At 37.7% G+C, this 15,435-nt stretch overlaps 3 protein-coding genes across 7 annotated transcripts; 1 reads left to right on the top strand and 2 right to left on the bottom strand.

The window, feature by feature from the left end:
- Positions 1–862: 862 nt before the first annotated feature.
- LOC7454320 (V-type proton ATPase subunit F) lies at positions 863–3,874 on the bottom strand. The gene is made up of 5 exons (XM_002306777.4): positions 3,582–3,874; positions 3,346–3,429; positions 3,183–3,264; positions 2,036–2,118; positions 863–1,343 (listed from the first exon to the last, which is right to left on the bottom strand). Exons 2-5 carry the CDS (start codon positions 3,406–3,408, stop codon positions 1,179–1,181), a joined length of 393 nt encoding a protein of 130 aa, XP_002306813.1. The 5' UTR covers positions 3,409–3,429; positions 3,582–3,874; the 3' UTR covers positions 863–1,178.
- A 640-nt stretch (positions 3,875–4,514) lies between these two features.
- LOC7476879 (light-inducible protein CPRF2) lies at positions 4,515–8,128 on the top strand. Its single transcript, XM_002307586.4, has 6 exons — positions 4,515–5,084; positions 5,163–5,256; positions 5,927–6,137; positions 6,535–6,610; positions 6,700–6,825; positions 7,346–8,128. The coding sequence occupies exons 1-6, from the start codon at positions 4,710–4,712 to the stop codon at positions 7,799–7,801; spliced, it is 1,338 nt and encodes a 445-aa protein (XP_002307622.3). The 5' UTR covers positions 4,515–4,709; the 3' UTR covers positions 7,802–8,128.
- Positions 8,129–8,233: 105 nt separating this feature from the next.
- On the bottom strand, positions 8,234–15,367 carry LOC7476878 (histone acetyltransferase GCN5). 5 transcript variants are annotated; one of them, XM_024602009.2, is made up of 14 exons: positions 14,606–15,366; positions 14,358–14,422; positions 14,098–14,178; positions 13,354–13,425; positions 12,718–12,886; positions 12,211–12,254; positions 11,857–11,956; positions 10,879–10,947; positions 10,676–10,730; positions 10,407–10,525; positions 9,480–9,573; positions 8,842–8,983; positions 8,710–8,756; positions 8,234–8,489 (listed from the first exon to the last, which is right to left on the bottom strand). In XM_024602009.2, the coding sequence occupies exons 1-14, from the start codon at positions 15,209–15,211 to the stop codon at positions 8,350–8,352; spliced, it is 1,803 nt and encodes a 600-aa protein (XP_024457777.1). In that variant the 5' UTR covers positions 15,212–15,366; the 3' UTR covers positions 8,234–8,349. The 5 variants fall into 5 exon arrangements, 3 of the variants coding, with proteins under 3 accessions (XP_024457777.1, XP_024457778.1, XP_024457779.1); XM_024602010.2 differs by lacking the exon at positions 13,354–13,425 and having other exon boundaries at positions 14,606–15,367; XM_024602011.2 differs by lacking the exons at positions 8,234–8,489; positions 8,710–8,756 and adding an exon at positions 9,102–9,258.
- Between the last annotated feature and the right edge of the window lie 68 nt (positions 15,368–15,435).

Raw genomic sequence — 15,435 nt, 5'->3', positions numbered from 1 at the left:
ACTGCTGAGTTATTAGGATCTCAGCTTTGGCTTTCATCCAGCTGCATTGCCATCAGACTCAATATGAATTAGACAAAAAATTGTCATTTTGTGTTTTCGGGGAGGGCAGGGCTATGGCCACCATTGATAGAAAATCTAGCAGTGTGCAAGTTGCTTTTCACGTGACATCTGGTTTATTTGAATATTTTGCATGCCAAGGAAAGATAGCGTAAGAATGTAGTGGCGCAGATTTGAATTCATCGTAGGATTGATCTACATTTCAAACTGCCTCAACGTTTCCATTCCTTCATTACAATCCATCTAAGCTCATTTCATTCTTCTAGCATAAGCGTGTGCTTAGAAGACCTGTGCACCCAGAGCTCTGATGTCAGTGCAGGCAGAAAGAGCCTAACAAAGAGGGCGAAACATTCAGCTTCATCCCAAGAAATCTCTTTTGGATGGAAGTTCATCAATTCATGCCATCAAAAGTTCAGAACATCAGATTTCGGTTTGACATCAATTCCGAGCAATAGTATTATTCCAGAAGTGAGGTTTAAGTGTTTCATGGTATACAAGGAAATGGATGTACACTTGGATAGCGAACTAGCCGAGTCCTCGGTTGATAGGGACGGAGACAGGTTGGTGATAAAATATAGGCATTTTGTTCAGGACTAGTTAAGTCTAGTCACGACGCTCCAAACTAGCAAAGCTTATCTGCGTGCGACCATACTTTTTGGCTCAAAGTTTGGGGTCTTTCCTAAAAGAAAACAAGATAGCCCCCATCAAACCAAGAGTTGGTGTCACCTTACGAAATCCGACGTGGCAAGTCTCATGCTACAAAAGACTAGCTGCAAACTTTGCAATGGTAAAAAAAGGGTCAACAGATACCAACTGCTTGCAAATATTTATATTTCAAGTCATTTTAGTCTGGGTTTGCCACAACATACCGTGAGGTGAGGAGCATTAAACAAAGGGATTCAATTATGTAGCACAATCAAAGCTGTTCCATGTCACTCCTAAGAATGATTTATTCTAAGTATTCCATGAAAACACCCCCAAATTGCAATTACAATATACTGATCAAAACAGGAAGAGAAGGGACTAAATCAAGCAGTAAATGAGAGCTATTCCACAATATACAGCTGGGGGAGGACAATAAAGCACTGAACAAACAATGAGCATAAGCTTCATGTCTCTGCTCAACGCCTTCCAGATGCCACTGATTCTGCAGAAAAGAGGTACTTCACTCTTGAAAGAACTGAATCCTGTGTTGGGTCATAAGGATGGTCTTTCGAAGGAATCTCCAAAATCGCTGGAACTGGCTTGTTGTAGCTATCGACCAAAAATCTTATCATGTTTGCAACCTGAAAAACAGAGGATGAAAAGGTTACCTTTTAATTAAAAATTCCCAAAGCAAATCAAGTGCATGGGAAAAAAATGCTGAATTTTTGTGTGTGTGTGTGTGAGAGAGAGAGAGAGAGATCAAATAACTAATTCAATGAAGGGGGTAAAGAGCAGTGAAATTGAAAAACAGACAGAAGTCACAGACCAATGCACTAGGGCAATGCTGAATCTACAATGGTGCGGTGCCCAGAACAGATGTGGAACTAAGTGAGCTATTCATTATAGCACCACCCCAAACAGGGTATTGCATATTTGATCAAAATTTCATTTGTGTTCTTTAAGCATCCAAATATTCAAACATGTGAAGACGTAACTGCTCCAACCTAATACCAGATTAGCACTAACAATTTAATCAATGTAGTCCTTGACAATTGTCACAGACTTACAGTTCCTCTATGCATCATAACTGGAAAAGATGGCTTTGAGAGACTATTGCTTCCATTAACATTGAACCAGAACAGGAAAGAAAGAAAGAGCTATCGTGCGACACTTATGCTTCAAATGCAAAAGACTGGAGCATCTTTTGAACTAATGAGTAGTTAAATGTTAAAGGTTACAAGTATTCAATAAAAAACAATATAATGAGCATACATATCTTTACAAAATCATGATAAATTAATTAAAATGACCACGAGTTCAAGAAACAACTTACAAATTGACTTATCAACACTATGGCTATATCCTCCCTTGTCGTGAACTCTTTAAATGCATCTTCAATTTGTTTAACAGTTGTTTCTAAGAAGCATAATGAAACATTTTCATAAGCAAAGGACAATAGCATCAGCAATAGCATTTCTGAAAAGAATATCCACACTGAACACAACTCTCTATTTGATGGGTTAAGGAAAGAGAGAAAATCTGAATTTAGAACCTGTCAATAAATGTTCCAGCCTTGGAAGAGGATCCCAGGCATTATTGGCAATCAAACCAAACATTATCAAATCAAAGTTCTTTTGTAAACGGTAAGCTCTTTCATTCCAAGAATGACATATAAAGTAAAGCATTAACTTGGAGCTTGAAGAGTGAGCTGCAGAGGACAATTCATTTAGACATGATGGACTTTCCTGTATTGGGGATATGACAATTTTATGTTTATGAACCTATGATTAACCACAGGCTTTCATATTGCCCCTTTCCCACCCTTTTAGCAACTGGTTATGATAAGCATCCCTGCGGAGTTCATAATAAAAAATTGGGTTTTACGGCGGTCCTTCTTCTTCTTCTTCCTTTTTTTTTTTTTTTTTGGGGGGGGGGGTGGGTTGGGGATGGAGTAATGTGATATGGAAGTAGAATCACTTTGAATAAAATTAGAACAAAAAAAAAAAAGGTAGAAGAGGAAACAAAGCAGAAGGATATGACTTTGACATCAGTTTCAATAATTCACCATGAAGAAACCAAAATTTTAAAAGAATACCCTGACATTTATGTGACAGGTATATAATGATATAGTTACATTCAACCACAAAGATGGATTCCCTCAAAGAATTGTATCCGCCACAACAAAATCCTAGAAACATGGTATCGCTCAAACATTTAAATTTTGTTGGGTCCAAATCCAGTGCTTCTCCTTGCCAGATGATGAATCAGAAATTCTATGTGGTTTCGTACTTCATCTTTTAGTCAAGCAACCCCTCATATGCTTATTCATATATTTGGATTAAATTTCAAATGGGATATCCACATCAATACAGAAAGCACCAAAGAAAATAGTTAATCATGAAACTGGAGATTGGCATAACCCATGTTCAGATAAAGATGCATCGAAAGCGAAAAAAGGCATTCAAATTTCAAGAACATACTGGAATCCACGATGAGGTAATTCGTCTTTCTCCGCAAATCAACATTACCCACTCCAGCCATCAAAAGTCCAACAATCGTGTCCTACATCAAATTAACATACTTGAATTTGTTAAACATCTCTCTCTTTTTTCCTACAAAGGAAATCGATGAATCCTCTCTTACCTCATCGGCAATCATTGCAATGAGTGCAGAGTTGTTGGTCGCGATTTGAGCTCTGTTTGCCATTTAAGATGAATGATAATGCAACTACAAAACAAACAGTAAAAAAGATGCAGAGGAAAGATCCATTATCATTAATCATAATTCAGCAACCAAACATGCGCTATTTTAAATAAAATAAAATAAAATAAAAAACATCATAAGACAGCGAGAACCGCTTTGTCAATTAAATCTAGTACCTTTGGATTTGGATTATTCTTCGAGTCAGGGCGGTTTTCTTGAATCGAATGGAATGGATCGCGATATTAGAGAGAGAGAGAGAGAGCAGGAAATTATGGTCTGAATCTGGAATTAAGATGTGAACAAGCGAGAAGATGTTATCCCACGCACCGTATTATGCTAGTACTCGATACAGCTCACCACCCGTTCTCGCTGTTTTTAATAAACGGCGTCGTGGCTTCAAGGTGCTCCGTACCAGCTAGTTTTCTTTTCTGCTACCGCTGCCTTTTAACACGCACGGATCATGTGGTAACGTTTAAAGTGGTGTTTGGGATAAATTATTTGGTTGCAGTTTTTATTTAAAGTGTTTTTTTATTTAAAAATATATTAAAATAATTTTTATTTTATTTTTTAATATAAATATATTAAAATAATTTTAAAATAAAAAAATATAATTTAAAATAAAAAATATTTAAAAATCCTAGTTGAAACATGGCCAAACACCCTAAAACTGCAAAAAATAAGCAATTGGTTGTGAGAATATTTCATAACAAGCAATTAATTTTATTTTTTCAATAAAAAATTTCAAAGCAACCAAGTTTTTTTTTTAATTTGAAGATATACACATAAAATAAAATTTCTAAATGATATTAAATAATACTTAAATGAATAAATATTCGTTAAATAAAAAATTTAACTTGAGGTTTAAAACTAAGTTTAGAGTTATTTTTTTAAATGATTATAACAAACGAAATAAAGATAATGAGGACGGTTTTGATTGAATAGATAAAAATAAATTTTTATATTTTTTAAATATAAAATGAGTATAATGTATATTTTTTTTATTCTTAAACACTAATTAAACATTACAGTATAATAAGCTTGTCTTAAACTTTAAAATTTAGATTTAAAGATAACCAGTTTTTCATATATATATATATATATATATATGCTTATTCAGCATAGATTAGCTTAAGAAATTGATCATGGCCATTTATAATATCTAAAAATTCATCATGTGATGATGATTTCCTCGCTGTTTCTGGTGGTATCAATGAACCCCTACGATAAGTAAAAGAGAGAATAAGTTTACGCGCACAAAAAAATCTCGAGAGAGGATCAGCACAGAAGGAAGAAAAGAACAAACAATGAACAGTGTGTTCTCAGTCGACGATTTCTCCGACCCGTTCTGGCCGTCTCCTCCTCCGTCTCCACCATCAACAGCTCCGGCGATGAATAGAAGCGAATCGGAATGGGCGCTAGAGAAGTTTCTACAAGAAGTCTCCGCGGCCTCCGTATCCAGCGATACCAACATCGCCGCTCCTTCGGCGCTTTCTCAATCGTCCACGTCATCGATACCTCCTGAGAATGGTGAGGATGAGGTGGTGGAGATCACAAAGCATCCAAATCCTCATCCGCAGCCGTTGGGTCGCAATCTAACGAACCCGATTGATTCCGATGAGTACCGCGCTTTTCTCAAGTCGAAGCTCGATCGCGCTTGTACTGCCGCGGCCATGTCTAGGGTATATGCATACTGATTGAATTGTGTGCACATGCTTTACATGTGTTTTTGATTGGTAATTTACTGAAAAAAACTGCAGGAATCCGATGTTATAAAGCCGGAAGATTTCTCTTCGTTACTGGAAGATCAAAGGCTAGCTGCTGGAAATGTTTCTTTGGGAACGCAAGCTTTTCGTAAGATTTTTGCCTGCATCTTCTTGAATTGTTTATGTCAATTGCTGATTGCACTTAGCACGTTTGTAATCAATACTGCTCAACTGATAATTTTTAAAAAGAACAGAACAGCAAGAACTGTTAATAATATTCTTTCAAAGATCATACATACTCTTAATTTTAATTGACAGCGGTAAAAAAGCCCCTTGGATTGTAACATGCTTGACTGGTGAGAATTGTTTGAGCTATTTGTGTTTTGGCGGATATGGTATGCACCTTTAGGAGATAAGCATGTAGTTGGAATCAAGTTCCTTGCACTTGAAGGGCGTCTTGCTAACTACATAAGCTCAGAAACTAGAATAGAACACACTTTATATTGCATCCACAAAACCCCTGATTTGTGCGATGTACATTTATCAGATAACTTGATCAAAGTTGCGAAATGCCTTTCTCTCTGCTCACTTTCATCCTTGTTTGTTCCCTTGTACTCTTAAATGTTCTTCACCTAATTTCTACGAAGTCATATAAATTAGAATTGTTGTATGTGGTGCTCTCATCTTATGCAAGATTTGCGTTTTAATTGCTGCAAATCTCTGAATTGCACCCAGAGGGATTTCATGCTTCAATTTTCTTTTCATTCCTCCGAAATTCAGGTCGCGGCAATATCTTGTTTGACTTTTAACCATTATAGGCACTGGTCATGGCATCTCAATGGCACAAATTGGGGCAGATGGTGGGTCACCTGGCATTCCAGCTTTACCCACTGCACAGAAAAAACAAGAGGTCCAAACCAGGCAAACAACCAGTGGGTCATCAAGAGAAGATTCGGATGATGATGACCTTGAAGGAGACACGGGAACCAATGAAAATAGGGATCCTACTGATGCAAAACGCGTGAGGAGGTATCTTCTTATTTATTAATATTCTTGCTTGGTCTAAGAGGTTCCAAGGACAATTTATTGACTTTGTATTCTTTGCTCATATGCCTCCCACTTCTCCCTATATTTTGCATTTATACGGGCAAATATTATTTTGAGGGATTCACACATTAGTGCTTGAGTTATTGGTGAATCAAACTTTGTTTTAGGATGGGAGCAGAATAATTGTCAATGCTTTCTAATAAAATCAGAGACAGCCTCACTAAACCCGACCTAACTGCCTCCCTGGGGGATTTTGGGGTGGGAGGAGTCTGTCTCTTAAGTTTTGGGATAAACAAATTCTCACTGCATGCAAGTTTATTATTGTCTCAAAAAGGAAGGACTTTCACCAAACACTGTTGATATCTTGAAAATGACTCAGGATGCAGTCGAATCGAGAGTCAGCTAGACGCTCTAGAAGAAGAAAACAAGCACAGCTGAATGAACGTGAAACACAGGTTGCCCAATACTCTTCTGTGGCACTCCTGTGCCTTTTAGATTATGATTCTTTATTAAAAACTGAGTCTATTTATATGATATCCTAAAGGTTGGTCAACTAAGGGATGAACGCTCTTCTCTGCTATCACGCTTCACTGATGTACATCAAAAGTGTGATGCTGCTTCTGTTGATAATAGAATTTTGAAGGCTGATATTGAAACCTTAAGGGCAAAGGTAAGTAATTTGCTTCACCTATTTAGCTGCTTTAAGGATTCCTGTTGTTGTTTGAAATCGCTTAGTAATCCACTTTCAGACTCCATGCTACAAGATCATGATGTTTGAGAAAATGAAATCCTTATAAAATCATCAAACATGCATCATAGGATGTCTCATAGAAACTAATCACATCACATCATGGAAACTTCTGTCTCCATGCAGAGCACACGAAATAGTTATGCATGTGTGGGGTGACAAACTGCATCGGGTAAAACTTCTGTCAGAGTATGCCCTCCTACAAAGTTCAAGAGTCATAGCAACAATTTTTACAAGGTCAGAACAAGCGATTTGCATGTGCTTTGTTTCCGGTGTTACTATTAGTTGCCACAGAGTTTGTTAGTCATGTGTGAAGTGCATTGGTGTCCTAGTCTTAAAACAGCTCTATTTATTGCATTTGTTACCATGAGCTGCTATGATTTACTCCGTTGAAGAAATTTACCAAATTTCTCAAGGGCAGCTATTTTATTCAACTTTCCAGGTCAAGATGGTCGAAGAACAAGTTAAACGAGTGACAGGTTTGAACCCAATGCTTCTACCAGGGTTTAACGTGCCTAGCCCTGGGATGCCATTTGTTGGTGGCCAGGTGGATGCATCTACAAATGTTGCTGTACCAATGCAACCAAACCCCCACCAATTCTTTCACCAGCCAGTTCATGGTATTACCTCTGCTGCTCCACATCTCCAAAGACTAAACAACAGCTTCCCTAACAACTTACTTCCTCTCGCCACAAATCCACAAACTGACAATGGAACCAGTAATAATGGTGGAATGGCTTCAATGAAACTCACAGCTGGTGGCCGAGGTCTGGGTGCCATGCCTTCCACACAACAGGTGCAAAAGCAGGTCGGTTCTACTGGCGGTCCTGCTGGGGCCGTGCCTATGTGTGACTCGGGACTTCCTCATGTGTTCGGAAAGGATGGCAAAAAGAAATGAATCGGGTTTTGCCCCTTCCATTCTGGTGGTTTTTTGGAAGTGGGGCATGCAAAGTTTATCTCGTGGTACAAACACGAGTTGAAATAATTCTGACTTTCAAGACATGCTGGGTTTTCTGCTTATAGTTACAAATAAACCTTTTCTACTAGTAGATCATCCTATTTTATTTTTTTAATCTAGACGCGGGACATGTCTATACAACATAGGGTGTCAATGGGAGCATTGCTTATAACGATCTCCATTCAAGGGGCCGTTGTAATTATCCTTGCATGTTAGATTTTGAAGATGGAAGACATTTCATTAAGGCATTAAAACTTATTTTCCTCATGCAAGTGTAGCAGTTCCTAATTTCTTCGCTTTCCCACCCGAAAGTGGATTTCAAGTTCCCTTTCAGCAACTGGCTTCGTCACAAATAGTGGAGCCGGCTCTGGGTTAAAAAACATCAGCTTCCAGGCTGTATATTGTTATTTGGTAGAAACGATAGGATAGAATACAAAAAATATGGTAACATCATCATTGCCATCCCTGAAAAATAGCAACAATGGTCGTCAATGAACTATCAAAAGGCCCACCATTGATGGATGTACGCCCGCCAAGCTTGGTAAAAAGTTGTGACCATCCACGCAGTTCAAGAACCTGACAACTGCCAAAGGCAAACCCACTCTTCCAAATTTCCTCTGGCAATATGCTAGAACGGGTGGCATTTTGAAAGGACCGTCAAAATTTGAAAAAGAAAGGGAAAAAATGAAACTAAATTTTAGCATGATTTCGCATCAAAACATGCACTATGATAAAGATGCATAATGAACCACAGAAGGGTGCTCGTTGCAATCCACGCAATGCAAATTTAGTGAATATTGATCTCCTAAGAACTGTTCATTGAGCACGTCATGGCAGAATTTTTGTACCAGATTGGATGCCTGACTGAACCTTGCTTTGAAAATGGGCTTCCAGCCTGCATAACGAACGTAAATATAATAAAGTTGGAACCAGGAATTGGGGGAGGAAATAAAACAGAGAGCACAAGTGTATGAGCATGCCTGGTTGCACACTTATAATAAATGGTATCAGGTGAGTTGTATGTCCGTGCATTGGCACACATCCTCTTAACATCAGCAATGAACATCTCAAGTGTTACATAGTATTGTTCTGACTCTACCCTTTTTGACATCGTCTTCAGATCTGCAGGCACAGTGGATAATCATGACAGAATCGTACATACGATTCAATTTTAACATTTTTTTTTTTCTTTTGTGAAATTCTCAATAAAAGGTAGGAATAAGAAATTATTTTTTCATACCAAATTATGCAGTAAATTCCAAAACAAAGATTCAAACACTCTAGCCAATTATCCGATGTTATCAAAATGCTACAAGCAGAGTTGTACTTGTCCATATAGATCAACTCAAGTACCAGACAATGGTCACCAGAATGAAACTTCAACTGAGTTCTACAAGCTTAAAACAGAAAATGTTACAGTTCTCAATTATCTTCGTGACTGAGCTTCAACATTTTGGTTCTGTTACAGTTGTGATCCATGCTTCTAGAGATTTTTTATAGCATAACAAGCATGAAGACACTATACATGTCTTATTTTAACAGTATACATGCCTGTCAATCAGAGAATCATCACAAGAAATACCTTGCCAGAATGAAACTGAAAAATTTGATATCTTACCCATGGGATCCTTGATGATGTCATAATAATCAGGGACATCACGAGCATCAACTGGTTCCTTAAATGGCCAAGCATCCACATGGTCATGCATTGACTGCTAACACAAAATCCATGCAGTAAGAATCCAATGAATATGACATAGGCAGGAGAATCACTGTTCTAGTGATTTTCAAACACTGAAAAAGGAGAACGCATAAATATGAGCGAAAAATATTGCAAATCCAGAGCATTAAGGATTGGCAGATGTGAAAATCCAAAGAATATTAACAATAGCAGAAAAATCACTATTTTGCATGAATTTGCAACTATAAAGTGATTAGAAGATCAAGTAGAACATTATGAGGAGCAAAAAACAATTAATATAGAACAACTATAAAGTGCTTGACAAGTCTTCTATGGTAAAAGCAGCACAATAGTTTCCCAGTCCACAGGATCTTTATGTCATTGACAAGATTCTATCAGATTTTGACCTCTAACAAAATAAGTAGTTAATTGTTCCTTTGTTGATCATTTGAATACTATTACCACCAGTATGTCTTACTTTTAGATAGCAAGACGGCAACAACATAAAGCACATAAATTTGGCACAGCAATCCATCAACAACCTTCACATTGAGTTGAGCTTTTGAACTTAACATAATAAAACAAATCAACTTCAAACACAGGCATCCAAACAGACACATAGTCTCAACTCGAGGATATCAAAGTTTCAATCAGGGCAATTTCAGCCACAAGCATTTCCATTGCAACCATGTCATGGCAACACTATCCTAGCAGTATTCTGTTCATTTTTCAACAACATATGGTGACCATTAAAGATTTCTGGAAGTTTCATGACTGGCTGCCATTGTGACAGAAATCAGTGTCTGAAAGAAATCTCAAAACAAATGAAAATGATGAAGAGAAGAGAAGTATTTTGGGACTTGCCTTTAAAAGTGAGCGCATAAATGCAGTCAAATGTTTTTGATTTGTGGCACTATCCGTAGCAGTGTTTAATGTTCTGAAACGTGAATGGCCCCATTGATCAAGAGTCCACCCAGCCTCCCCTGTTATCACATTCAAAAAAAATCTCATTCTCAACATTCCAAACTTCCAATTATAATTATATCATATAATTTTCAAAAGGTATGTACCAAGTGTGGCAAAAGAGTGTTCAGAATTAATAAGAAGTCAATAAGCCAAGTTCAAAAACATACTCAAGCCAGGAATATCCTCGACTTTGATGATTTTCTTGGGAATACCAGCTTCTTTCTGAATGAAAATTAGTACACAGTATAATTTTAATCCAATGTACAAACACAGCACTAAACTGTACTGCTAGATAGAAATTGTGTACAATCTAGAAAAGGAACCTATCAAGTTATAGGATAAGAAGCAGTAGATTGCTGATGGCACATACCTTTTGAAAATCAATTCCAGGATAGATGATATGACAATTGGATAGCTCTCTTATCTTTTCATCAATTGCCTATCATCATAAAAAAAAAAGATTACTGAAAGTGCAGGGAGAATCATCAGGATAATAAATTCTGAACTTGTGCACAGAAATTACTACTGTAGGTGATACATATGGAGTGGAGTAGTGATCTAAAAGGTCCATGGCAGACTGGCAGCACAGCAAGTCTGACAGGAAGCCACATGCGAGAACCCTACAATATGATAGATAGATAGATAGATACTATTGGTGTTCTGCTCAACAAGTTCTAGATTAAAGAACCTCTTGAAAGGCATGTACAGGAAAAATAGTTTCCAGAATAGGCAACACAACTATGATAAATCCAACTAATTACAGTCTATAAATGTATTCACTCAACATCCCGAGAAGCTTTGGTTTAGGAACAAGAAAAATAGGGCAGTATTTCTCAAGGTCGTATGATAAAAATCTTTGAAGTTAAGATGTAAAAAGTATATGATAATAATAAAAGAAAAACCTATCAGGATCAACGAAAATGGAAGCACAAGATTGTGATCTTTACAAGTAAAACATATTGAAATGGTCTCTTACTAGAATTAGTGCGTCCGTTTCAGAAGCATCGTATAGACATACTGGTTTCATCGTATCCAGAAATCACCTAGTAATCTCGATCCAATAATTCAATTTTAGATGCAACTTCAGGACACGTGTCCTTATTATGAAGTTTTGGAATGAATTATAGAAATTGATGAAGCTTCTGAATCAGAGGCAACATATTCAGATTGCCTACTTTAAACAAAGAAGGCCCAACAAGCTGAGCATTTAGAAAAAGAAGATAAACTGCTCAAATGGATTGTTTGACCATTTATCTTAATTCATGTTCCAGATACTGACTTCCAAATATTATGATCTAACTACATTATTTCACAAAGAAAACATTGACCAAGTAGACTATCATCTCACCTGTCTCTGACGACGAATCATGGTTGATAAGTCAGTGTAAGGAAGTTTTTGATCAATCTTGCATTCCATTAAGATACCTCCATCATAGTCTTTAATATACCTGGAATTCAAATGAATTCATAAACAGAGGGGCAGTGATAGCTAAAATGATGGGATACACCCAACAAGGCTAACAAAGGGGAAAAACAAGTTCGTGTGATGAACTTGAAACTTCTTCATTTTAACATCCCCCCCTCTCAAACCACAATTTCAGTAAAATAATACAAAGCAGAACTGTACTTGAAGCCCTGCCTTTATCCAATCCCCTCCCCTTCATTTTTCTTAATAATACTGGACTTTGTAAATTAACAATACCCTTGCCATCGATCTTTCTCCAAGTAAATCTCTTTTGTGAAACCCTACATGTCAATAAAAGAACACAACATTAAGAAGGAAACCAGTGTATTTCAGAAGGGTATGGCAACAAAACTATCAGAAGTAAGATTCGAGTAATAAGTGTGCAGAACATCAAGAATGAGATTGACACGTATTATAACACAGCTGCTTCCATAGATCAAACTGAACAATTATATAGTAACATCTAACAAATGAGCAATTCATGAAAAAAATGAATTGTGAAAGTTACAGAACTCAAGACAAGGGCCAACACTATCAAATCTTGCATTTCCATTGAAGACGAAGGTTTAACTAGAAATTAGCTACTATCTAAACAGTATTTGTTACTTGATTCAGCTTTCATAACAAAAAATACAGGGAGGATTTTGGGCATATCTTATAAATCAACAGGGTATTGCAAGTCCAGTTTGAAACAAACAATAAATCACCACAGCAAAAGACTTATGCCAGAAATAGAAAGCCCACCTGCTTGATAAAATAACCAACAGCATTATTGTCAGCATACGTCAGAAAATGTGTTAACCCATCAACATCACGTGCATGCTGCTTTAAGTGATTCATCAATCTCGTGCCATAACCTTTTACTTGTTCATCTGCGGTGATTGCACAAAAAGCTATCTCCCCAAACCTCTGACTGGTTGGGAAGGAAAAAGGTGTTACTAAGGTAACCAACGGCACTAGGATAAAAGAGGTTTCAAAGATGAAATCACAACAAGATGAAATAAAATACTTTCATGTAATGAATGGTTATTGGTACACAGGTGCATGAGGGAAAAGATACAAATATGCAATCCACATTCAATTATTTAAGCTTAGCGCTATGGTTACATGGACAAAACCAAACTCCAATCATTTGCTTCTCATTATACCAACTTAACAGGATCAATCAATCATTCATTCATCTTACAAAATTGTGATTGCAGTTCAAACAAAATGCTAAAAAGCAACAGATGACCCTCGCCTTTTCCCAAGTCAGTCAGGGAAAGTATCCTAATTAAGCTCGTAAGTTCTACTCCACCTAAGAAAATATAATAATACAACAGTGCGCTTGAAGTTGGAATGAGTAAAAAACAACACGAATAATACGAATTTGAGCCTAACCTGACATATGGACGATAAGTGATACCACCAACCACCTGATTGCGTCTAATAATCATCACAGATTTGTGGCTTCTGCATGTTGTATTGAAAAAGATACATGAACACTTTTGTGCCATATCAAAACGATCCATATCATAAAGATGACAAGGTTTTAAGCTGGCTGTCAACCTACCACAACCCTCAATCAGGGCTTGGGACCAGCAATCCTAACCTAAGCTAGCATAAGGGGAGTTTCGAGAATGGTTCAACAATGAAAAAAAAAATTGGTATTGGGCCCTTCCCCACAATTTGCATGCTCAAGTGAGTGATCATAATTATACAATAACACCCTAGATGTCTTATTCAAGGACATGGAAGTAGTTCAATGTTTTGACATTAACATAAACTATCAAGCACAACTCTCCAAAATGGTATCACATAAGGATATTGGGTTCTGCTTACATGCATCCATATACAAATCTGGTGATTGTATACATAGGTGAGTGGATTGAGGATTAATTTCCATTACTGGACACATTGTCAATCTAAATGATTATATCTTTAATAAACCAATTTTGGTTCTTAATATTGGTGCAGGCTGTAGAGTAATAGTAGTTACCTTCACAATGAACTGGAAGTTTTCTCAGCTTACCCGAAAAGGAAAACAAATAGTAGATGTTGAGGGATTCTTGTCATCTAATCTCTGCCCACTTTTTAAAAAAAGTTGTTTATTGTAAGCACTTCTAAAGGATTTCATAGAATTACCTATCCATCACAAGTCGAACTATGTACTCCTTGGGCATGTTAGGCAACTGCCTCGCAAATATATTCTTCAATCCTATCAGCCTGAGAAACCAAAGGCAAAGGCAAACATTAAAATCTTCACCATAACTAGAGTTTGTACAGAGGTAACAAACCCCATCAAACAAGAAATGAACAATTAAAGATAGCACAAGAGTATTCATAATTAAAAGATGAATCCAGCAAAAAAAAGTATATGTGTTTAGGAAAAGAGAATAAGGTACCAAACCATATGCTCATCAACATCATCATTTGAATAACACACAAACTTGAGTTTTCCTGCTTCCTCCTGAAACGCTCGAATCAATCAATATCAAGTCCCGTTAGAAAATATCTCACTCATAGTTTCGTTTTCTTTTTTGTAAAGGCCATGTAAAAGAAGATTAAATTTAGTTACTAGTAAACAATTGCAAGCAATGAACTTGGAAATATGCACGGTAGTCAAGAATCTCAAAGAAACTATAAACCATACCTCTCTCTTCAAACTCTCTTCTCTCGCGCTATAAGCTCCACTAGCCTGCAAATTTTCCGTAAATATTTTAACAGAATCCTCCTTCACCACAATCCCTGGCCCAGAACTCCCCGCTGCAGCAGGCCCCACTGCACCAGTCCCTGTGTGCCCACCGTCCTTCCCGCTATCAGAATTTTCAATCTTGACATTCGTGTTCTCCATTTTGATCTTCGTGTTCCGGCTGCTGCTGCCAGCGGCGTTAGTGGTCTCGAGGCGGGCTGTGGTGAACGTTCTCATGGAGGAATCGTTGTCGAAGTCTTCCTCGTCATCGTCGAGGACGGTGTCGGAATCTTCAGCGTCATCGGAGTCAGAGTCGGCGCCGCGAGCGGAGATGCTCTCAAGGTCGTCGTTGGAGGTGAGAGCGCCGTCGCGAGTGTCTGCGGACAGAGAAGACGGAGCAAATGGTGGCAAGTGGTCGTCGTACGCCGCCGCAGCCGCGGCGAGTTTCCGTTTGTGGATGGAAGAGGTTGCAGAGGCGGAGGCCGAGGCCGAGGCCGAGTGCGAAGGAGACGGAGATTGAGAGCTGCGAGAGCGATTAGGTGCAGTTAAGTGAGAGTGAGTGTCCATAGAGTTGAGTCGGTTCAAATTTGATGATTTAGGTTTTCAGGTTTGCAGTGGAGAAGTTAGGGATTTTTTTCACTTCCGCATTTGGACTCTTGGAGGGAGACACAGAGAGCAGCGGAGTTTCAGAAAAACGGTTAGTAGTGAACGGACACTTGACGTTGATATACAGGTACCATGTCCAATTTTAAAGGTTTCTTAAGAACGACGACGTTTGATTAGTGGGCTTT

The sequence above is a fragment of the Populus trichocarpa genome, chromosome 5 (assembly GCF_000002775.5).
Source record: "Populus trichocarpa isolate Nisqually-1 chromosome 5, P.trichocarpa_v4.1, whole genome shotgun sequence".
Classification (NCBI taxonomy): Eukaryota; Viridiplantae; Streptophyta; class Magnoliopsida; order Malpighiales; family Salicaceae; genus Populus; species Populus trichocarpa.
The sequence above is the reverse complement of the archived record's forward strand: the minus strand, read 5'-3'. Positions and strand labels throughout refer to the sequence as shown.

What these genes read in the sequence shown, in the direction of transcription:
- LOC7454320 (XM_002306777.4), bottom strand. Translation starts at nt 3,408, where the DNA reads ATGGCAAACAGAGCTCAAATCGCGACCAACAACTCTGCACTCATTGCA. An exon ending in TTGCAATGATTGCCGATGAG is followed by an intron (nt 3,265 to 3,345) that starts GTAAGAGAGGAT and finishes AATTTGATGTAG; the next exon opens with GACACGATTGTTGGACTTTT. An exon ending in TTACCTCATCGTGGATTCCA is followed by an intron (nt 2,119 to 3,182) that starts GTATGTTCTTGA and finishes TATGCTTCTTAG; the next exon opens with AAACAACTGTTAAACAAATT.
- LOC7476879 (XM_002307586.4), top strand. Translation starts at nt 4,710, where the DNA reads ATGAACAGTGTGTTCTCAGTCGACGATTTCTCCGACCCGTTCTGGCCG. An exon ending in CTGCCGCGGCCATGTCTAGG is followed by an intron (nt 5,085 to 5,162) that starts GTATATGCATAC and finishes AAAAAACTGCAG; the next exon opens with GAATCCGATGTTATAAAGCC. An exon ending in TGAATGAACGTGAAACACAG is followed by an intron (nt 6,611 to 6,699) that starts GTTGCCCAATAC and finishes GATATCCTAAAG; the next exon opens with GTTGGTCAACTAAGGGATGA.
- LOC7476878 (XM_024602009.2), bottom strand. Translation starts at nt 15,211, where the DNA reads ATGGACACTCACTCTCACTTAACTGCACCTAATCGCTCTCGCAGCTCT. An exon ending in TGATTCGTCGTCAGAGACAG is followed by an intron (nt 10,948 to 11,856) that starts GTGAGATGATAG and finishes TTATGATGATAG; the next exon opens with GCAATTGATGAAAAGATAAG. An exon ending in TTATGCGCTCACTTTTAAAG is followed by an intron (nt 9,574 to 10,406) that starts GCAAGTCCCAAA and finishes TTGTGTTAGCAG; the next exon opens with TCAATGCATGACCATGTGGA.